At 37.3% G+C, this 22,957-nt stretch overlaps 1 protein-coding gene across 1 annotated transcript in view; it reads left to right on the top strand.

The window, feature by feature from the left end:
* The window catches only part of RASSF3 (Ras association domain family member 3), a gene marked incomplete at its 5' end in the record, with an annotated part of 41,939 nt that extends 19,465 nt beyond the window's left edge, over positions 1–22,474 (top strand). Inside the window, 4 exon segments of the mRNA XM_072401307.1 lie at positions 17,684–17,791; positions 18,382–18,652; positions 19,500–19,615; positions 19,895–22,474. Coding sequence (XP_072257408.1) covers positions 17,684–17,791; positions 18,382–18,652; positions 19,500–19,615; positions 19,895–20,044 — 645 coding nt within the window.
* Positions 22,475–22,957: the final 483 nt, after the last annotated feature.

The following is a 22,957-nucleotide window of genomic DNA, read 5'->3' as shown; positions in this document are numbered from 1 at the left end:
ATCCCAATCCCTGACTACAGCAGGTATTTAACACTTCCAGCTATGTGAATATCTATCTGTTACTCCTGTTGGCATGGACTTCACTACAAGCTGTGTGAGCATCCACAGCATGCAGGGTAGGTACAGTTGAAAGACACAGGAGGTTAAAAGTAGTTATATAGCCCCAACATATGCAGCTCTGTACAAGAATTTGGGGTTACGAATGACAAGTCAGATACAGACAGTGACACAGGGAGGAGGGCCCTGCCCAGAAGAGCTTACAATCTAAGAGGTGGCAGAAGCAGCATACAATAGAAAAATTATGATAAAATGACACTGTAATGCAGTCATGAAGTCAAATGTCAATATTACATAGAAGAACTTTAAACTTATATCTATAGAGTTACAGCCTTGCTAGAATGCTACCAACCTAGAATCACTTGTGTGAAATCAGCCCTACTTAGTAATTCAAAATGCTCTGTCTTGACTTACATGCATAGGTCATATTCAGAGTTTGTTTTTTGTACACAGCAGCTGCAGTAGTTGCTTGTGCAGGGTCTAATTTTTTCCACTAACAAGATGTTGGTTGGTGTTTTATAGCAACAAAAATCCCACAAGTGCCTTAGGTCTTTATTATCCTGTTGTATGAATATGCTTGAATGGGGAGCTCTCCCTTTTGCTATCTTGGTATCAGAGAGCTTGGGATTGGAGCTCTCCTATAAGGTAAAAACATATTCAGAACACTCTATCATATTTTGCTTTTGTCATAGATGTTGATTTCAGTTTAAGTGAAATACCACTCTTTTTTTATGTTTCTAATCATGGGTTTTGTATTCCTAAACTTGTCTCCTATATTGCTGTGTTTAGTTGGGACAGCAGTTCAGGCCCAGTGCAGTGGCCCAGCACAGGGAGTTTCCTATTTGTGATGAGCTCATCTGATATTATCATTGCTTATCCATGGCTCTCACACCCTCTTCAGAATAGATCTCCATTGCATAAGCTAGTGACCTGTTCACATGATTGTGTTTTATTCACTGTTACTCCTATGGTATCTATATATTTTTTTGTACTGGTGATCATTTCCTGAGAAAGAGGGGGAAAATCTAAACGTTTGTCACAAGGGAAAAACTTCATATGGAGATCCGTTTCACTTTTTAGTTGTCTCTGGGACAAGGAGTAAAATGTAATTTCCCCAATGGTACAAAGCAAACATGTTTGGATATTTATACATTTTAATGATTCTGAAAAAAAGTTCTTATTTTACATTCATATATGAAAAAAGAAAATTCCTTTTTTAGATTTGCTGCCTAAGTACATGTTTTGGACAGGTTTGATGTGCCCGCCCTAAAACTTGTGCTGTGTTTGTATATGGAAGGATGTTATTTTCAGTTTCCACCCTGCTTAGACTTGTCTTAAAGCTCCTAACCAAGTAGATGCCTTGTTCTCCCTGGAGATGAAATTTCAGTTTGTTTGTTAGTCCCACACACTCCTATGGAATGTTTTTATACAGTAATGGTGTCTGGTTCTTAAAGTATCTTACCCTCTCCTATTGCTTGCATTAATGCATAATAAATATTTACCATACATTGCGTCTCCAAGACATTCGTGTCTAACAAAACATATCTCAACTGGCAGCTGAATGTAAACAAGGCTCCTAACTTTAATTTATGCTGGAGATGTGAAAATAATTTAGTCAGTCCAATGTCCATAAATAATATTTTAAAATTTTTGTTGTAACCATATATTTGTATAAAGCAGAATTATTGTATGTATTGTGGTTCAGGGTTCTCCTTATTAATCCTCAGTCTCCATTTATTATTATACTCTATTTATATAGCACCAACATTTACGCAGCGCTGTACATTAAATAGGGTTTAAATATGGCAGACAGATGCAAACATGGACACAAAAGGAGAGGACCCTTCCCAAAAGAGCTTTTATTTTATTTGTGCTACTTGTAAAAACTAAACTAGAATATAGTTGAAAGGACTTCAGGCACATTGCTGGTGTTGTACCTCTTGAGCCTGTGAGATGTATCTGTAGAAGTATATGGAGTGGTCAGTGTTTTATGTCTTCCTGTGTGAAAGGATGAGTAGAGCCATGCCTTGTCATGCTGCAAGGTTTGATGGGTTAAAAAATCTGTGCCCAGGACTCTCTGCTTCCTGTATGTTGCTTTCACTTCACTAGAACAACAATAAAGCAAAGCCTCAGCAATTGTGTGCTCCTGATGTTTCCTGTTTCTAGTTGGTCTAGTACTGCTGAATGTGCGCAAGTTTTTCTTTATAACACTTTTTCCAATGCGATTGATAATAGACAATTGAGCTCTTGCAATCTACAGAGTAGTGTCAACTTTAACATTTAATTTGGGCCAAAACAAATCATATTTTGCTTACCTCTACTGGTATCCTAATGTAACATTACTTATGGAAAAGGGGAGGTACAGTAACACAGCAGGGAGACTTTTTCTAGATGTCAGAATATCGGCTTATGCATAAATTAACCACTAAGATTACCCAAACCGAAAATGACCTTAACCCAAGAGGAGGCATAACAAAAATTACCAGGATCTGTTCACTCTCTGAGGAAAAGGAGTAGGAAGAATAAACAAATGGGGTAGAGATTTTGTAAAGGTAAAGCTAAGGTGGTATAAAAAAGCCAAGAGACGAAAAAAAGGATCATACGGCTTCTGCATCCCGTGTGCCACAGGTTGGAAACACGGGAACTTAACTGAGTTGAGTTGACTACAAGTGCCTGATTTCTGGCATTTATCATAGAATCACCAAGTATTTAACAAATGCTGTAGAGTTAGACTTCATACACCTTTTGAAATTATTGTGTTCAGATGTACTTTGCTAGCCCTTTATATGCTTACGTAGGTAATATTTGATTTATAAGGACCATGTAATTGGAATATTATGATCCAGCTTTATTATAGGTCAGTTAACAATGATTTTGGCATTGCTGGGAGATATTGGCTATCAGCTAACAAAGTATAATGCAGGTTTTGTATGTTAAGCTGCGTACACACGGCAAATTTTTCTCGCCCGATAATCGGTATCGGCCAATTATCGGGCGAAAATCTGCCGTGTGTACAGTCGGTCGTCGTCCATCGTCCGACGACCGTCCTGGCGGATCCATGGACGATGGACGACGACCGATCCTAATGAAAGGGAAGGGGAGAGCGCGCAGCAGGGTGCCGCTCCGTCGCTCTCCCCTCTCCATAGAGCATGAACGGTGCTGTATGTACAGCATCGTTCATGCATCGTGCAGTCTTTTCTCGTTGGAAAGGATCGTGAAAGATCCTTTCCAACGAGAAAAATTGCAGGTGTGTACGCAGCTTTAGTGCTGGAATTAAACAGCTGGAGGTATACAGCCTCCTCCAGCATTGATGGTAAACATTCCAGCTCCTGTACACAATGACACCATTATTTGCATTGCATTAGTTCAGGTAGTGTTGCATATCTCAAGGTTGTAGGTGTGTTTCAGAAAGTGTTGACATTTATTTCTTGTACAGTCTGTATGTGAGGTCATTTCTTTATCATGGGGTTTGAATGTTTGTGCTGTTTTGGTATAACTGTGTTCTGCATGAAGTGTACACATCATCTTGCATCAAGTTGTGGATTTAGTTGCAGCTGAGACAAAATCTGAAAAGAAAATAAAGTAAGTTAGGGAACTCATCCAGATTGGAAAGACACTGCAGGAATACTGACATTTGGGAATGCAAGGTAATTGTAGTAAAATACTATAGGGAAAATGTTTAAATCAAAATTTGTAAAGCATTTTCAGAAAAAGTCTACTTTATTGTTGAAGTGCAAATATATGTCATTTGCTTTATTTACCCGCCCTCACCAATAGACCCTAATCTACTAATTTTTGCGCACCCTTTCTGTCAGTTTTTAGTTTGCAGTTTTAAAAAAAACTTTTGGTGTTCTAAAAATGTAATAGTACTTCTGTACTCTGGTCTGCTTCTAATCTGCCCCCGGGTGTGAATCATTTTAGCTTTGACAATGTTTTTTGCTGATGCTGTTATTGTCCCATATTTGCGCCTCTTGGGAAAAAATTGTGATGAGCAGGTATGCTATTTCCAAAGGTCACTGCTGGTAAATCCCATTGCCTAGGTCACTTGCATCCAAATAAAAGACCTGGAAATGTAAATCCGGCCAGTAGGTGGGTAATTGTTGTAGCAAGCTCCTAACTTCTGACTGTACTTCTCTGAAGCCATGCTGTCAGACAGTTTAACTGATTCTCCAGATTATTGACCCATGTTATGAGGAAGAGGAGAAGGAAGATTATTTAGTTGTAGCAGACTTTGTGTCTAAAGGTAACAACACTATCCAGGTGAAAATTGAGTGAATGACCAGGAAAAAAAAAAATATTAACAGCCACTACATTACAGGACTGGTAAGCGGCAATATATTACATTGTTTATCCTGGATTTAGTTCTATGCTAACTGTAAACTGAGTTTTTTAACGATGAGTAATCATTCTGAAGGATGGGGACTCCCTAAAAAACTTATGTTTGTGTGTATCTTGTGCTTTTTATCGAGGGAACAAAGTTTCCTACACATATATAAATTGTGGATGATGTATGACTAAATGTTTTCATGCTACTCTGCAGTGCCAAACATCTGTGCTTTGTGTGAGTTTCCTAAGAGGGGGATGTCTATTCTTGGCCCCTGGACCTGCCAAATTCCTAAACAACAAGTGCAGCAGGGTTTAAATTTTAAACCTCCAAACCCCCTCCTTTTTCTAGATGGTTTTACAAATCCAACTTGTAAGGCATGCGAGCTATTCAAAGAACTTGGAAGAAATCATTAGGGGGGATTTTTTCTGACCCTAGTTATTCACCAGCTTTCTTAATGAAGATGGTAACCTAAAATAAGTCCTGGCAATCCTATTAGGTGTCCTATTGTGACCTATAGATAACTTAAATTCTGAAGGGATTTACTACTTAATGTGACTCTTTACAAATCTAAACACAACAATAGCCTTTCTTTGTGTATTGAGTACAGTGTGGCCTGTTCCACCATGGTATTATTCCTAATAATGGTGTAAAACACAAGTGCTTGTTCTAATATTTTATAAATAAATGACAATCCTAACCGCGCCCCTCCCTCCTTTTCATTTGGCTAGCATAGGGTCTCCTTTTTGTGCATGAACAAAGTCCCATGCAGCGGGTCCTCCAATTATCTGCTTGAAATAAAGTAAGTAGATGGGGAGGGTTTGGAAGGGCAATCATAATGTCCCTTATATAGCGTACAGATGTCAGATGATCGTCGCTGAAAAGGATCTGTCGTGATTGTTGCCAGAAAAAAAAATGAATGAACAAGTGCTGTACACATTGCAGTTCTGCTCCATGGAGAGGAGATGGAGCAGGATGAGCTAACCACCATATAAAAGCAATGGTCCTTCTCAATCAGTCGTTCATCAGCTTTCCCCGGCGGACCGTTCAACGACTGTATGTAGCTTTAGTGTCACTGATCTGTTAAAATACAATAAACCAAAAGGACAGCTGATCAGTTTTATTGCTTCAGTAATAAAAAAAACTGGCTTGTGTTTATTAGGATTCAAAGTTACTAAATGAAAAACATGGTCTTCAAAGTAGCATCCATCAACCTACTACTATTTAGTTCTGATTTCCTTTGTACTGGGGTTATTTTCAGTATGTTGGTGTTTAAGAACTGTGACTTGCTGTTTGTTAGGATAAAAGTCCTTTTATGTGCGCACAACTATATATTTAAAAGAGCACACCTGAGAATATGTCAGAACAGAAATATTTGAGTGTTTCAACACAGACCTGCAGTAGGTGTAATTAGAGATCAAACACTTTCCTACGTGTACCTCGAGTTATATTGTCAGCCAAACAAAGATGGCGGACATGAGTAATGCTGTGTGAAGGTAGGGATTTGTACATAAAGTGATACAGTTCTTAGCTGTATGGAAGTGTTTCATAAATCGGCGTTTTAGTCATTTCTGTAAATGGGAGAGGGTTTTCCTGAATTTTAGGTTTTGGAGAACCTAAAGGGTTTTATGTTTTTGGATAACATTTAGAAGAGATCTGCTTTTAAAGTGTGTTAATGATTTAGAAACCTTAATTATTTGTACAGTGTGTAATTCTGTATGAAAAGTCATATTAACTGATTACATTTTGGTTGTAAGGCTATGTACAAATGTCGGAAGATTATCACTGAGACAAGCAGTCATGCTGTCTTGGGCGAGAATCTGACATGTACAGCAGTCATTTGATGTCTTTGACAGATTTAGGAACAAGTGATCGGTAAGGGCTGCTATACAATTTAAGAGAGGAAAGCACAGTGGGGTGCTGCTTACTTATCCTCCCTCCTCCCCTCTCCATAAAACAGAATGGTGCTGTGTGTACAGTGCTGGTCATTCATCTGTCCCTGGAAACAATTATGAAATATCATTTCCAGCAACAAAAATGTAATGTCTGTACGCTTCCTAAGGATCTTTTTGATGATGTCTGCCTAATAAATATTAGAATCTGAAACTGCTAATGATCTCAGACCTTCCTAAGAAACCTTATAACCAGAAACCATGTTGTATTTATCCAGCTTTTAAGTGACTTTTATAGTACTATTACCTTAAAAGTAACCATGCCAGGTGTGTATGAGAATTTGTCACATGCTGGTGTTTCTTAGTACATTTCTTCCAGCGTAATAAAAATCTTTGTAGAGATGAGAGAGCCCTTTGGGACATTTAGCAGCATGTTTTTTTAAAGAGGTGACCTAGGAGTGACTGAATTGTGGCTTTTGTACACGGTGACTTTATGGTATTTGCCTTTAGGTGTCTTCCTCTCCAGTACATAGTAAGCCATACTTGTTATGAAGGTAACGTAACCCCTTCATACCTTGTGTTAGCTGACTTTAAAATATCGATAGAGGTCACAGATGACATACTTTATCTTGTTCCCAGCTGCAGCTATGTTTGCAATTGTTAAAATATAACTAATGTAACCGCTTTCACAATGAGTCATACCATATTCTGTTTTCCCCCCTGCAATGCAGCTGTTTCTTGTATGTTGACATACTATGATTAAAGGCATTTTTTTACAAAAGAAAAATCTAAAACACCACCAGGCACAAGTAACAAGGTAAACGTAAGGCTGGTCATATAGCGGGCAATTTCTACACTTTCAAAGGCTTGTGCAGTAATCTTGTAGAACAGACCACTTTGTTTTCTTGCCTCCCCTTCTCTGGCCTTTATCAAGGCCTACAGTACATGACATGGGGACTACTACTACTACTGCATGAATCAACATTTCTAAATATATAAAAAACTCTGAACGCTTTGTCTTTATACTTGTTCTAGTTCAGTAGCCTGGTGACATTGCACCAACAATTCTACCTGACAGCAAGCATAACAAACTGCTGTTGTGCATCTAGGAGCAGCAAAGCAGGTAATGTGTTTGCACTTATTACCCCTTGCTTCACTTGTTCCAGGGAAGGACCTCGTGGCCAAAAGCAAATGTCACTTCCAGGACTGCAAACATGTTCATTAAGTTCCCAAACGCTTCCATCCTGTTAAATAGGAACACGCTTGAACCTGTAGTCAACCTTGTGTCTGTGTTGCTAGGCAGATGATGCATTTCCACATTTTCATGCTTCTTATTTTGGCATTATCTGCTTTGACAAGTAAGCGGTAGCTGGTCCAGGTAGTTATGTATTTCAATATTTTTATTAATTTTCTTGTACAACACACATACAACAAAGCTTTTTTTTTTTTTATAAAGCAATCACTAAAACGTATAATCATTTCACTTAACGATTATAAGCAGTGGGTTCTTAAGCATTATAAAAAAACATCAATTGTGCCACTAATCTTAATAATATTTCTTCAGAAATATCTCTGTTTTGTGGAAAAATTAAATAACGACATCTTCCCATCTTCACACCCAGCTGATTATGATACTTAAATTGCATAAACATATGTAAAATTAAAAATATTTTGCCTGTCTGCCCTATGCTAATTATTTTTTCCCCAGTTCTATCGATTTATTTGGCTATAACTGTTTAGCATAATTTCAAATCCATTAATACTGTTTTGTTTTTGCAAAGACTATTCAATTTTTTTTTTTATGTGTGTGTTTTCCACACAGCAGGCTGGCACTTCTAACATTTGATTTCATTGTGATAATCTGTAGCCAATACTTTGACAAACACACAGCAAATGTATGGAATTCCTGACTTGACATGCACATACCATGCATTCATGGTGTTGATTGAAAAAATTGTACATACCGTGATCTTCATGTCTCCTACAGTTACAGATTTAAACAGAATTCAGATCTACTTTGTGAAGGAATTTGCAGCTTTTTGCTCCTAATGTTCCATGTTTATTTTGTCATTGTGACCTGAATGTTATAGCACATCTCTTTCATGCTGAGATCGGCAGGCTCCATATAACTGCATTAACAACAATGTCATTTCAGGCTAGAATTCATCATTTTACTTAAAATTTACAGGAAGTTCTAATGTGCGATAAGGATGTGCTGGGGTCAGGCATTTCTGCTAAAGTCTGTATTACCCAACTATAGAACAGTTGTCACCTTCTTATCTTTTAAAATAATTATACCAATTCTGGCCTCATTAGTCACTGAGATACTGAGCTATACCCGACACTGGCAAGTCCTTATTGTTATATGTAACTAAGGTATAATTGTAATTTATTTTGTAACCTGGTGGTTTTAGAAGTACTGAAAAAGGTAGTTTGACCATTTAATAAGTTGCCATGAGAAACTTGTTTGGCTGCAAAGAGAAAAATACTTTGAAGCTGCAATAATGAAAAAGCAGATATTCTTTTATACCTTAACATACCTTCCAATGTCATTTTGACCTTCCACAAAGTTTATAATACTTATAAATGTTAACAGCTGGTGTATCTTCCTAACATCTGCTGGATATTACCACTGCCTATCACAACTAAATAATAATATTCAGCATACATGGTGGCAGGAGCAGACCACATCTTGTCTTTGGTTCCCAGTGCATCCTAGTGTTTTTAAATGGCCATTGTAATATATGTGCAGGCACCTTGTACTTGGTTGTAGCTTTATAACATTATTCAAATAGATTGGATTTCAATTTAGTGCCATGTTTTATAGCAATCAAATTGAATCACTAGTCTGATTTCGGCATAGTTATTTTATAATTTTTTACAGGGTTGATAACTGAAAAAAAAAAAGAAAACTATTTAATAAGTCTATGCATCTTCTTTTCAGTAAAGAATATCATTTGGATTCTTTGTGCTGTAATCTGGCACCAGATAGATAGCATTAACTTCCCGCATGCACTTGATACTTGTAACATTGCATAGTTTCCACAGAAGTCATTGCTTATAGATTAGGTGTACATGCCAGGCAAGCACGTTAAAAAGCTGCAGTAAGGTAAGCCTTGTCTATGCAACAAGAACTCTGTTGCTTTTGCTCTGCTCACTTCTGTTTTTCTTAATACTATTTTATACTTCTGTTCAATTGCAAACAAGAGGTGGTGAGCTTATTTTGGCTTGCTACAAAGACTTGTGCAAAGCTTTAAATTAAAAACACAAAAAATGCAATCATTATGCTTGTGGAAAGGCATATTTCAGTCAAAATTAAAAGTTATGATATAAAAGATAGTGAGGTGTATGCAAGGTAGGACTGGAAGTGTCTGCTGGAGATTTTTAGGCACTGCCATAGCTTCTGCCAGTAATATAGGGATCCCTGAATGTGTAATGCCCACTGTAGGCTGCTTAAAGAGATCCATAAATGTGAGTACAAAGAAGTTCCTCACAGCTGCCAGGTGGATTCTAAGCTGCTGTGAAGGTTTGTCTTTGATAATCTGTCTGCTTTTCCTCTTGATGAGAGAGACAGAATGTCAGTAAATAAAACAAATGGGAGTGTTTTTTTGTATGTTTCTGGAATACCCGATAATCCCAATTCCTTCTCAGCCCTGCATGATGGCAGTGATTTAATAAGTAGACATGATGGTTTCCCAGCATGTACATTCTACCTTTTAAGCTTCACGATCACTTTACACACGGATGCTTGTAGGCCAATACACATCCATTCTTTGTCCACATTTTAAAGGTTGTATATTTCTAATTTACTTTGCCTGTAGGTGAACCCCCTGAAACATGATTATAAATGTTTTCTTCTGTCATTGCTTATGTTTATTTGGTACTGTAATCCTAAGAAAAAAATGACTAATCAGATTAAAGCTTGTGTTAAGTCTGCAACAAACAAGCTATCGCATAATATGCACTCCACGTGTTACGTGGACTACAAGCTACGTAGCTGTGACTACGTGGACTACACATGACGTATGACTGCAAGCACTTCTTGATTATCTCCCTTATACTGTATTTTTTTTTGGGGGGGGGGGGGGGGGGGGGGGGTTGGAGGTTGAGTGTGTGTTTGTGGATTTGCACTGACTACTGATTCACCCTTGTGGTCATATACTGCCTGCAGTTGCTGGGATGATGTAGAATCACAGAAAGGGGTGAAGATGTATGTCCTTGCACCTACTTATGAGATCATTAAAAAAAGAAAAGATCAGCTATATATCCAGGCAGTTATCCCTTTGCTCCCCTGCTAGCACATATATTGCAGCTGCTTTGACACAGGACTACCAGGAGCTGCTGTCCATCAAGTCTGGGCAGGTGATTTCAGCCTGGGACCCACAGGTTGACTATGGAACTGCAGGCACTCCATGCATTGACACAACATCCTGTAGATTTTACAGGAAAGCATAAGATGTATTCTGACCTTACATTGGGATCTACTTTCATGCTTGGTGTTGACCAATAAAATCCTAAATTAATATGTAATTGGCACCCAGAGTAGATGGAGAACTTCTATACATAGACAAAGATAGTACGAGGACACTAAAGTGTAGTCTGTAGGTTTTTTTTTAGCTTTATATATTTCTGTAGCTGGTGGATCTACCACTGATTTTGGGGGTATGAGGAAGCCCCCTACTGGAGCACTGAAGATGTTTTTGTAGAATGTTGTATTGCCTGATATATTAGGTGATTACCCCCATATTTCTCACTGTACTGTGATTATACCCAGCATATTCCAGCATAACATTTTTAGATGCCTCAAAAGACTTCTTCACATTTAAGAAGTGAAGTTTTCCTGAAAATATATATGCTGTTAGATTTGCTTTTTTCTTTGTATTATGCAGCCATCTTCTTTCTCTGTGTTGCCAATGTTTTGTGCCCAGAAGGCATTTCAGAGTTACTCTGTATAATTAGTTCCCAGGCTGCTTTCTTAAAATGGTGTTTGGTTTGAAAGCTTTGACTTTGTATCTTCTTGAAATAAATGAGTCCAGTACCAGCTAAACAAAGTGTATTTTTAGTCTTGTGTTTCAAGGGGTTGCTGTGTCCCAGCTAGAAATATTCTTGTTTTGCTGTGTTGGCAGCAGTGTCTGGATAACTAGTACTGTACTGTAGTTTCCTTATGTATTTTGGTATGCATACTGATTTGGGGAAAAAGTATTTTTTCCATGCAGCATAACCTTTGTTTCTGAGGTGTAAGTTACATTCTTTTAAAATGCACCAGTCATAGGGGAAATGACCAAACTTATAATTCTGACTTTTTTTTTTAAATGCTGTTTTGGCACGAATGCAATGTTATTGGCCCTAAACTTCCAGAGATGAGGAATGCCAACTTCAGTGTTCATTTTTTGCATTCTTGTTATGGTTTTCAGAGACAAGATTGTACTTAAAATTATAGGTGCCAGTCAGGAAAATGTTAGCCTTTATGTCTGATAGGTACACTTTCTCTCAGAAGCATCAGAATTCCCAATACAAATACCTAAATCCTCACATGGTTTCTTTTCTTTAAGATATCTGTAAGATACATTTTCCAGCACAAAAATTGCACTCGTGTCAGACAGGCACATTGAAAAGCCACAGAAACCTGGTTTCTTTAGCCATGCTCATTTTAATGCGTTCTTCAGTCCACTTGTCACCTGGAGATAGTAAGCTTGTGCTGAACCTCCAGAAGTGTGGCATGTGAGACGTTTTGTGCCAAGTTATGTTTTTGAAACACTGACAATAGAACAATTGGTCATTTTATCATGAAGCAGAAAGGTGCAGTCAGAAAATCATGATTTTGTACATCTCCATTTTTTGTGGGCAGAGTATTGACAAATGCCTTACTTTTCTTTATACACGCAAAACATTCATTGTGGGGTTCCTTTTAAGATATTCCTTGGCCGACAGCTGCCACAAAAGCTAGAACCTCCCACAGGAGACTCTCCTGGATGAAGGAAAGGTGGGTCAGCAGCAAAACTTCCTGAAGCTTGGAAGGGAAAGGCCTGAGGAATGATTTGATGTGCAATGTATTGTTCTTTGCTGTATGTGAGCGGAGGGACTGAATCATCTCTCCAGGGGTAATGGGACATCTTGTAGCTTGCATCAGGCTTGCTTATCAGTGTACTAAAAAAAAAAATAAGAGTATATAAAGAGTTTTAGAGATACAGGTCTCATTTTTCCCCTCTGTTTGTATAATACAAACTATCACCAATAACCACCAAACAAAAGTTCTTCTAGCTGCCATCATCTTTGTAGTGGTAAAATGACCCTAATTTATGTAGTAAACATTTGGAGCCTATGTATTTTACCAGGTAATAAAGTAAATATCTTCATCAGTGTGAACCAAATATTCTTCTGTGTTTTTTTTTTTTTTTTTTTTCCCCCATCATTGCTTGCTAATGTTGGGTTTGTAGAGTGAGCTTGGAATTGGATTTCAGTGATTTTATATAGAGGAAGTGTGATGGCTTACCGTGTGATATCGAGTCATTCTTTCCAGCTCTTGGATAGTTTGTAATCCGACATCAGTGTCTGCTGTATCACTCACAAATAGTTGTTCTACTGATTGTATGTTGTGGGAATACCGCTGTTTTCATGATATAAGTACATGAAAACCATAATTGTAGCTGTGTGACTTGAAACTATATACACTAATGTATTTAGAACATATAATTTCAACTGATCTGCAGGCAACCTACTAAATATACAATTTATTGGCCCTTTTAACGACAAAAGGAATTGTTAAGACAGTCCACACTTTTATATATTTTTCAAGGTGTGACATAATATATAATATAATAACATTGCTAGATTTTCACTGTAAGCATATGTTCATTTTTTTCTTTTTTTTTTTCTAGTGCATGTCTACTATAGATCGAAAATGCCATCAAATGAAATTATGTATGTGTTCAGCTTTAAAGATGTAAAATGTATTTTTTGCCATTTCAAAGTGTGCCCTTTTTGCACTTAGCACAATTTAGAGGTTTAGGAACACTGCAAGCAATTTTCTTTTCCTTCTGTAATTATATTATTCTTAAACAGGATTTATATAGAGCCAACATATTATGCTGCGCTGTACATTAAATAGGGATTGCAAATGACAGACATAGACAGTGATGCAGGAGGAGAGGACTCTGCCCAGAAGTGCTTACAATCTAGGAGGTTTGTTGTTGAGCATCATCATGCAATAGATTGATTGTAGCTTGTGTTACTTGTATACTGAAAACAAGCCACGGTGTGCAAATAATGCCCTGATATTTTACTTGTTTTATTTATTTCATTTATAGGCTTTAGTATCCAACCAGTTTGGTCAAAATCTTTTACTTGTTTGATATCATTTGGATCCTTCTGATGATTCTAGGTACAAACTGAAATTAGATTCTAGAAGATGCCTTTAGATGGGTATGAGGAGCACGATTGATGGTTACATACTTAACAGAATGTGGCAGCCCTAATTATATTTGTGTTTGAATAGTTGTAATTGGATTTGTCTGATGAAACCAAGGATTCTAATAGGCCTTAGGCTTTAATATTTTAACTTATTTTCATCTTCATATAACATTTGTGTATAGGAGTTCACATTGACCTTTTAGTATGCTCTTCTATAGCAAATGTAATCTTTGTTCCCCAGAGAAATTGGTCCAGACTTGGAAAGGGTTGGCACGAAACCAAAACAATTATGAGAAATGTCAGCTGCAACCACCTTTAAGGGTGTTTGAAACAAAATGAAGATTTAGTATTCTGAAGCTGTGTAGTGGGACTAGAAGTTTATGGTTGCAGGCACCAGAAATATTTGGCTATATGTATGTTCTAGTGAAGCATGTCAAATCCTTGGTATTTGAGTATGGCATGGGTTGGGTATTGAAACATTGCTTGTAGCATCTGCAGCGTTGAGCTAGTCAGCTTTCCCACATGTAAAACGTAGGTTAAATGGGGTATTATAGCAGCACTTTATGCAGTGGGTATTAGGTTTGGTAGGTAAGATGGTTGTATCTGTCCTTCTTTTTAGAAACCAGGAGGCAAAGCTGGTGGTGAAGGGGAGTTTATTGGAAGCCACCCTGTGAGTATGAAGTAGGATACATATCCCGCTATGTAAAGCAATATGAGCGCCTCAGAGCCCATTGCTTCCCTATAGCTAGAATTGTCATTCCATTATGAAAGCTTCCACTTCCAAATGGATTCTTTGTTCCTAAATAAGTGGGGACAAGTGTGAACAGAAGTGGCATCACAACCAATAGTATCCTAAGTGTAATTATCATCTATGGGAACCAACTCCAAATTTAGGGTTCCAAGATTCAGGGTTAATTTGCAGCTATGTGTTTTAAATCACATCAGTGTATCCACATTGGTTTGCAGTCTTTGTAAAGTGCACTATTTTACGCCCGTGCAGTGTCCATTGATAGATACAGGAACATGTTAACATCACATGGGGATAATTACACGGCAGGCATGTGAGGAAAGCAGTATTTTCAGTCATGTAAAACTTTTGTAAATCCAGGCGTTATGAATAAAAAAAATATTTTGAATTTCACTGCCATTAATTGTATTTCAGAGCCCAACTGCAACTTGTACAGTACAGCCTAGAATACATAAAACTAGGTTTTAATTGTTTTCTGCAGGCAACAAGAATTACTTTCATCATTTTCTTTTCATACATAAACACTGCAGAGTCTAAGAACTAAACCATAGAAATGTCTGCAACCCTTATAACTACTCAGCTTGTGAATGTTAAAAGCCATTTGGTGCACATGAATAGATTTGTTAGGTGGTTCTTAAGGCATGATTATTATTAAACTTTATAAAGTGCCAAAGCATATTATGCAGTGCTGTACAATGAATAGGGGCTACAAACAATGGCGCACCGGAGGAGGAGACCCTGCCTAAAAGAGCTTACAATCTAGAAGGATACATTTGAATGAAGCTTTTGTTGTGCCTGAGATCAGCTTTAATGTGACTGAAGATTTGTCATTATTGCCCGAAGTACTCCAAATATAAATGTGCAGTGTTTGCTCATTTAGGTCAGAGCATTTTATGTCTGAAGTATGGACAAAAACAATAGTTTGTCCTTTTCCCAGTTTGTAATAGACACATAGCCCCAAGCATTATAAAACTGATAACATTTTCTCTTTTCAGTTCTGAACAAATGCTAGTCTGTCTTAACCTTGGCATGTCAGCCAAATTTAAAGCATAGCCTTGTAGGGTAGAATGAAAGTGGCAGTGGAGGGATGAGGTTATTGCAGACCTAGAAAAAATGTTTTTATCACTGCTATTTTTTCGTATTGGCAGACACAGTCAGGTTTACTTTATTGCCATGTTTGCATTCATTTTTTGTTTTGGTGCTTGTATGAAATGTGTTGAGTTCTTCTAACTGAACAATGCGATTTATAGAAACATTTGTATAATTTGTGATATAGAAACTGCACTTATCTGCATTAGTTATATTACCTTTGGCTGTGATTAAAGCACATAAGGTATGATCACACACAATATTCAGAATCTGTACACCAGCCATGATTTATGTAGGCTGCTGCTATTGACCGGTCAGTGTAAAAATATTTGTTGGCTTGCTTTAGCTTCCATAATGTCTTGATGTCTTGCTTTAGAAAGCAAATCAGATCCTTTGTGGATTAACCATGAAATGGAATTTAAAACTGTGTGTCGCCATTTGTTGAACATTTGTGTTTCATGCAGGATTCTTTATGACTTTTATATACACAGAAACAAGTTTAGAGACCCTAAATGATGGTGGTAAATGGATTGTTTCCTAAAGCAGCCCACTGATGGTGCAAATTTATGTCATTTCATTGCTCAGGAATGTCTTACTGACATAAAAATAGTATAGAAGGCATTATAGAAATTTTGTCCACATCCAGTATGTGATGCTTTTTTTAGGAATTCTGAATATTTGTACTGTACACAGACATAAGTGTGTGTGTATAAAGGTTTTACAGGAGTATAAAGCCAAGTTGTATGGCAGAGAAGTGAAAATGCCCGCAGCTCCCCCATTCATTTTAATGTGCATTTGTTGGCATTTATAGATATTTTAAAAGTGTTTATTGGCTTTTTAAGAGTTACCAATCACTGCCCCTACTCTCTGTGTACTGGCACATAAGAATAGATGTAAATTTCACACACAGGAGTCTGAATTTTTGGCCCTGGTATATTTCATAGCTATAAAGAGTGTTCATGCTTTAGTTCAGAGGTTGCTTTATTTATGAGATGGTTTCTCTGAGTCTTAAGATCTGTACAGCTTTTAGGAGCACAATCCTTTGTGAAATCATGGAAGCTGAGGAGATGATCACAGCCTCAGACTATATATGGGCCTTGGGTAAGTGCTGGTGTTATATTTATATCTCAGGCCTGCTCCAGTAGTTGTGTGGAGTCAGAACAAATGTTGTTTTGGAAGCTGTCCAGCTCTGAAAGCAGAATTTTGCAGTTCTCTGTTGTACAGCATAACAGTGAATTACAGAGCTACAGACCATTGAAGGCTTGTATGTGAGGCAGCTGCCTGAAATAGGATTGTTCCCTAATTCCCTATAAAGAAAAAATATGACCGTATAGAATACTGAATTGTAGAATTACTGCTCCAGTATTTCTAAGTTGATTGTGTTTACCAATAGGTAGTTTAAAACCTTTTGGACCTCTTTTACACAGCTCTCTCAAATTGTTGTACAGTGCTAAGCAGAAGGAAAAAAAACTCTTTAAATGTTTAATTGCCACATGCACACACAAAAGGTGCTTGGAACGGTTCTAATAAAATTCCATTGAAATGTTAGAGAAGCACAGGTAACCGATAATAGAAAGGTATTACTGAGATGAAACCAATCACTATGTCCCAGTTACATGGCAGATTCATGTGACCTCCATGCTGGCTGCAGAGAACCAAGGAGCTGTACAAGAGCACAAGTAGGATAAAAGGAGACTGACCTTCACTAAAAAAGAACAAATTGCTGTTAGTCCCATTCATGAAAAGTTTCTAGCAAAATGAAAAAGGAGGTTAAAGTATTTCATATCTCTCACAAGTGTGCTGTCCTGAACAGAGATTTGGGACAGAATTCACAGGAAGCAGAGTAGTTACTGGCACTGGGGTGAATGGGCCAGAAGCCTGAGTGTGAGCTATCTTCTAGACCTGGGGATGTAGAGGGAAGGTAATAAATAGTGGATGGTTCTGTTTTCATGCAGTTTCTGCTCTTACTCCTAGATATAACCCAACGTTTATATTTACAGTGCTGAAATTACATTCCTAAAATAACATAAATATATATATTTATTCATCTGATGTTTCAGAGCCCACTCTGTGTCTGTTAAAGAGTGATCTGTGTTTGTGGTGAAAACTGGACAAATTTGAGCACGCACGTTTCTTTAAAAATTCCATCTTTTTCTCTTTTAGGAAGTTGAAAAGGAAAGAGATCCTCTGTCGTACCTCAGTAAGGAAGAAACCAAAGAAAAGATTCAACTTTACAATGCAGCAGTTACCGACAAGTTAAAGATGACACTGGTAACACTAAAATCTTTGACTATATTTTGTTAGTTATATTAGGGAAACGCATATTACATTTGTATAACCCTTCCGGTGACAGACAGATGTCACCTTGCTTGCTATGGTCAGAGTTATCTGACTGTGGCTACTTTACCTTCCAAGTATTGTGTCCACCAGCATGCCAGTTCCTGAGCTTTGTGGGTCTGGGAGGCCCATTGACATGAAGTTCAGCAGGATCACAGATTACATTCTTATTGCACCAAATAGCTCTGCAGTAAATATTGAACACAACTTCACTTCGGTGTAAACGTTTCTGTATGCCATAACATACAATGTAGGCTTGGAGTACAGTAAAAGTAAAAGTACAGTAAAAGTAAAAAAAAAATTGTGTATTTAGAAACAAAACCCATTTTATTTTTACCCATCCAACAATCACATATACTGTATCAGTGTGCTGAGCAACATTTGAGTGGCTTTAACAATGATAAACATTTAAAAACCGGTATTTACTGATAATAATTATACTAAAAACAAAAAAATGCATTTTTAGATAGCACTCTTGGATTTGTAATATTGTTGGATATTTGAAAGCTTTTTTCTGTTTACAGAATTCGAATGGCATATACACAGGTTTTATAAAAGTACAGATGGAACTAAGACGTCCAATCACTGTACGAGCACGAGCAAATGTACAGAGCCATGCAAACGGCAATGGAAATAACACTGCCTTCTACATGCCTAAAGGCAGCATAAACATTCTACATATCAGCAGCACCAACACTGTCCGTGAAGTCATTGAGGCCTTGTTGAAAAAGTTTCTGGTCGCTGACAATCCTGCCAAGTTTGCACTTTATAAGCGCTGTCAAAAAGAAGATCAAGGTAATGTTCAGGTTTTACATAATAAAAGTATATATTACACACTTGGCTGTGGCCAAAAAGTTGCTAAAATGAAAGTGTATCTAAAAGCAAGTTGTCATTTCTATTCTGTGTTAGGGTAAGGTATAGGGTTGCCCCTAACGTCGTGTAATTACTAATTGTTTAATCCTCTGTATTCTCCTTTGGGATAGGGTCACCCTGAATTTTCTTTGAAATCTACTCATGCCCCTACTTAGTAGTTTTCTACTTTGTCATTCACAGTGGTAATTTTGACCGTCAATGCATTTCACATTACAATACAACGCGCTGTTATTCCTGCTATGCCTGATGCAGAAATAGTTTATTGGTTTCTGTGTGATGCTCAGTCCCACCCCTCATCCAGGTATTTCTACAGGCAAAAGGAAGAGTATACGAAGTCTTCAAACTATGCAAGGGGTGCAGGGCAGACAATGCCCACTGACTTCTATCTAAACTAAAATAATTATAAAATAAATAAGTCAGCAGATCTGTGTGTACTACTTATGTTGTATTTTTGTGATCTGGCTGATCTTCCACTTGGGTAGTCGTTGGGTATTTTGTATGCAATTACTGCATAATGTCATCATGGAATCCTCATCCTGTTTTTCAGGTAGACTTGTTTTTGATGTAACCTCCTCTGTTATATTCTTTTGTACCAATGCAAGAAGCTTTACCTGTATGAAAAATATGTGCACAAAATAAGTCACTAAGTAATCACCTTTGAATAACTTTCCTTATGAGGGCTAGAAGAAACCTAACTCTGTGTACCCACTAATTTCACGAAGGTCATACTTTTTTTTTTTTTTTTTGTGTTTGTTTGTTCCCCCAACAGTTTACATGTGCAGGTTATCTGACAGAGAGCATCCGCTCTATCTTCGTCTGGTTGCTGGGCCAAATCTTGAAACCCTTAGTTTTGTACTACGAGAGCATGAAACTGGAGATGTCATGGTAAGAAGAGATTTTGGTTTTACTAGTGACATGACTATGGACTTTGTTAAGCGCTGCGTAATATGTTGTCACCATATAAATACTCTGTAATAATAACTTTCTTGCTATATATTGAAATTGTATGAATCTAAACAAATTTTTTTGGCATATTAGCGGTTAATTTCTTACATAAAAAAGTAAATTTTTTTTTTTTTTTAATACCTCAAGAAGCTTTGTCATGTAATGGGGTTCTGCCAAGTTTGCACTGATTTAATAACCCGTTTTGTATTTGTATTTCAGTGGGAAGCCTTCACAGTACCAGAATTGCAGAACTTCTTGCGCATCTTAGACAAGGAGGAAGAGGAGCAATTGCAGAGCTTAAAGCGGCGCTATTCATCCTATAAGGAGAAACTAGAAGAAGCTTTGAGTGGAGTGCACAAACCTGGCTAGAGCTGAAGCAAAGGGAATGTATATGTTAAAGCATGATGGAGCAATGACGCTCCAACAGAGACTTACTTGGCAGGGTATATATTCCTGAAAGGATGTCTATCTGAAGTGTCATAAACTGGCCCCAAACCTAGTCTATGTGGACAAAGACTTTCACTGGGACTATAGAGGTTACCTCTGCACAGGTGGTATTTGCTGCAGACAATCCACAAAACTAAATCATTCATAAATGTGTTTTTTTTTCATGTAAATTATTAAAGCTTTAATCTATGGAGATAAGATTCTGTTAAACATGTCAAGAGCTGTTATTTATGTGAAGAAAATATTTCTATGGTGATTGCTTATTGGGGCAACTATTTCAGAGTTTGGCCAATTCAGGCGCACACTCGACACCTGAAGATTCAGATGAATTAATGAAGGTTGTTGGAGAATTCAGCTTCAAGGCAAAATGGCAAGTGATGAAATGAGAGAGATGAGGGACAAGACAGGGACTTTATGAGATTGTTTAGGAAGTTTGGTTTCAGCGGATGTAGTGAGGGGCGATAGAGATGTTGCCTACTGCTGTGGGGGCAGAGTAGTAACTATGCAGTCAGCACAACATGTTACAATCAAGTTTGTGCTTCTTGTTGTGTAGAAATTTGTTTTCTAAGCTGCTACAGATAAAGTTATATATACAAATTAAAGCTGTCTGCTAGGGGAAGTCAACAGTTCACGTTCAGCTGCTTTACAAAGTATATTTTATGACATTGGAGAGATATGATGAATGCTGTTGGTTAGTTGTATGTTGTTAGAAAGCTAGAGGGATGTTATTAATTTTTCAGTTAAGATATTTTCTGGCAATCTTGGTTTTATTATTGGTTAGCCACATATGAGGATAGCCCTAGATATGGAATGTTTTCCTTACTAAAGTGTGCAGGGTACTGGTAGACCTGACTAGAGTTTTCTTTTACCAGTACATGGGCACAGACTCAGAGGGTGAAAGTGATAAGCACTTAGCAAGGATTGTACAGAGTGTTTGTGTTTTGCAGCAATGGAACACTTAGTATAATATTGCATGGAAATGCATGCTGTAAGAAAACCAAAGAACAAGCAAATCAAAGGTGGTGTTAGTTACCCTTTTGTTTTTTCTTTTATTTTTTTTAATCTCATAATTTTAAATTGTGTTTTATGCATTGTAGTTTTACCTTGTTTCTAAGAAAACTCTTGACACAGTGGCAATTTTATGTTTACTTTTCACAGCAGGTTATGTGGTGCGTATACAGTATACATTACTGGGCAAGTATGGATCAAGACTGACTCCTCCTGGCCAGGCATTTTAGCACGTTAGACTTCATCTCTTGTAACAAAACTCTGACTAGGATAAGCTTTGAGGGACACAGTGTTAATAAGGTTTATTTTTTTTTTTTTCACATGCTTAGTTAGCTGGTCTTAGACAGCCTCTTCAGAAAATGTAGATCGGCAATCACAAAAAAAAAGAAAAAACAGAAATGTTAGATATTAGTAATGCTTTCTGTTTTTATAAGATACAAGCCACTGCCAAGAAATTAATAAAACCACCCGTTACCATCACAGAAACGTATTTATATATACAGAGCAAGGTCCTGCAGCCAACATTTATCTATAGCTAGCAAATCCACAATGGGAATATCTAGAAGTCTAGGTTATGTTGGCAGTGGCATGATATTTTACAATTAAAAAAAAAAAGAAAGAAAGAAAAGTTTTTAGTTCACCTTAAACTGTCTGCAAAAGGATTTTCATTAAATTCTCAACTGTGAATGTGGTTTTTTTTTCTTACTTGAAATATATAAAAAAATGGGCATATTCAATCAATTTGATTTGAATTTCGATGCAATGTTTGTATGCACTACGTATTGTCATTGATGACAGATTACTGTATTAATTTTTGTCCATGATCAAGTTTTTGTTTTTTTAATTTAATGTTATAGACTTCCTGGAAAGGGGAGTAGTTTAGCTACTACAAGTGCTCATTTATATGTCTTATCCACCCCTGTTGGCTATTCTTGGCCTTTTTTATTGGTGTCTGAAGGAAGAACTACCAGTTTGTTCAGTAGTAACCTAACAGATTCTAACTTTTTTTAGCCTGTGCTGAAAGAGGAAGATTAAGTATCTGATAATTTGCTGTGGACCAAACCTAGTTCTTTCACGCACTGATAAACCAGGACTAGTGTGTTTCACTGTGTGACAATAAGCTGACACTGGAACATGTTCTGCACAGCCTGACAATGAACACACATGTAGATCTGTGGAATTTTAATTCATGAGCTTGAAATAAGTCTTAAGTACTTTTGACATACTGAAATGAAAGTGTTGCTATGATGATTCACATTGGATGGTACAAGAAAGTTAAATTGGATTTTGAGATGAATTTTAATCTTTTAAATAAAGTTACATTATTTATAATTTCTAAAGAAAGTTTGTATTTTTCTTGTATGAGAACGAATGTTCTTGAATGTATGATGATGTTAATTGACAGTTTTTCATTAATTTTCCTAAGAAATAGTTTTGGGTGGACCATGAGGTTGTTACCATGGTTTTCTCATGCCTGCGGGATGCTGGGTGGTTTCTCACCTGGAGCTGCTTATATGAAAAGGTTTGAAGTCCAGTAACAGGTACCTTGTCCATACTGTTTCCAGGTTAGGGGGACTGTATACTCTGCACTTTAAATGTGTCCACCCCGGCCGGTCCTCTTTAGTCACTTTATTGTGATGATAGTGCTGCTGCTTTCTCTGCATTCATCCTGAGAGAATCATCTGCCACTGGACAGCCAATATTTAGTGTGCACATTACGCAGGTATTGCAGTGGACTTCCGGGGAAGGACCCCTTCTGTTATAAAATAAATACCTGAACCTTAAATGTGCATCCTTTAACTCCTGGGCGGTTCATTTCTGTCGGAT

This window comes from Pyxicephalus adspersus, chromosome 2 (genome assembly GCF_032062135.1).
Source record: "Pyxicephalus adspersus chromosome 2, UCB_Pads_2.0, whole genome shotgun sequence".
In the NCBI taxonomy this organism is placed as follows: Eukaryota; Metazoa; Chordata; class Amphibia; order Anura; family Pyxicephalidae; genus Pyxicephalus; species Pyxicephalus adspersus.
The sequence above is the reverse complement of the archived record's forward strand: the minus strand, read 5'-3'. Positions and strand labels throughout refer to the sequence as shown.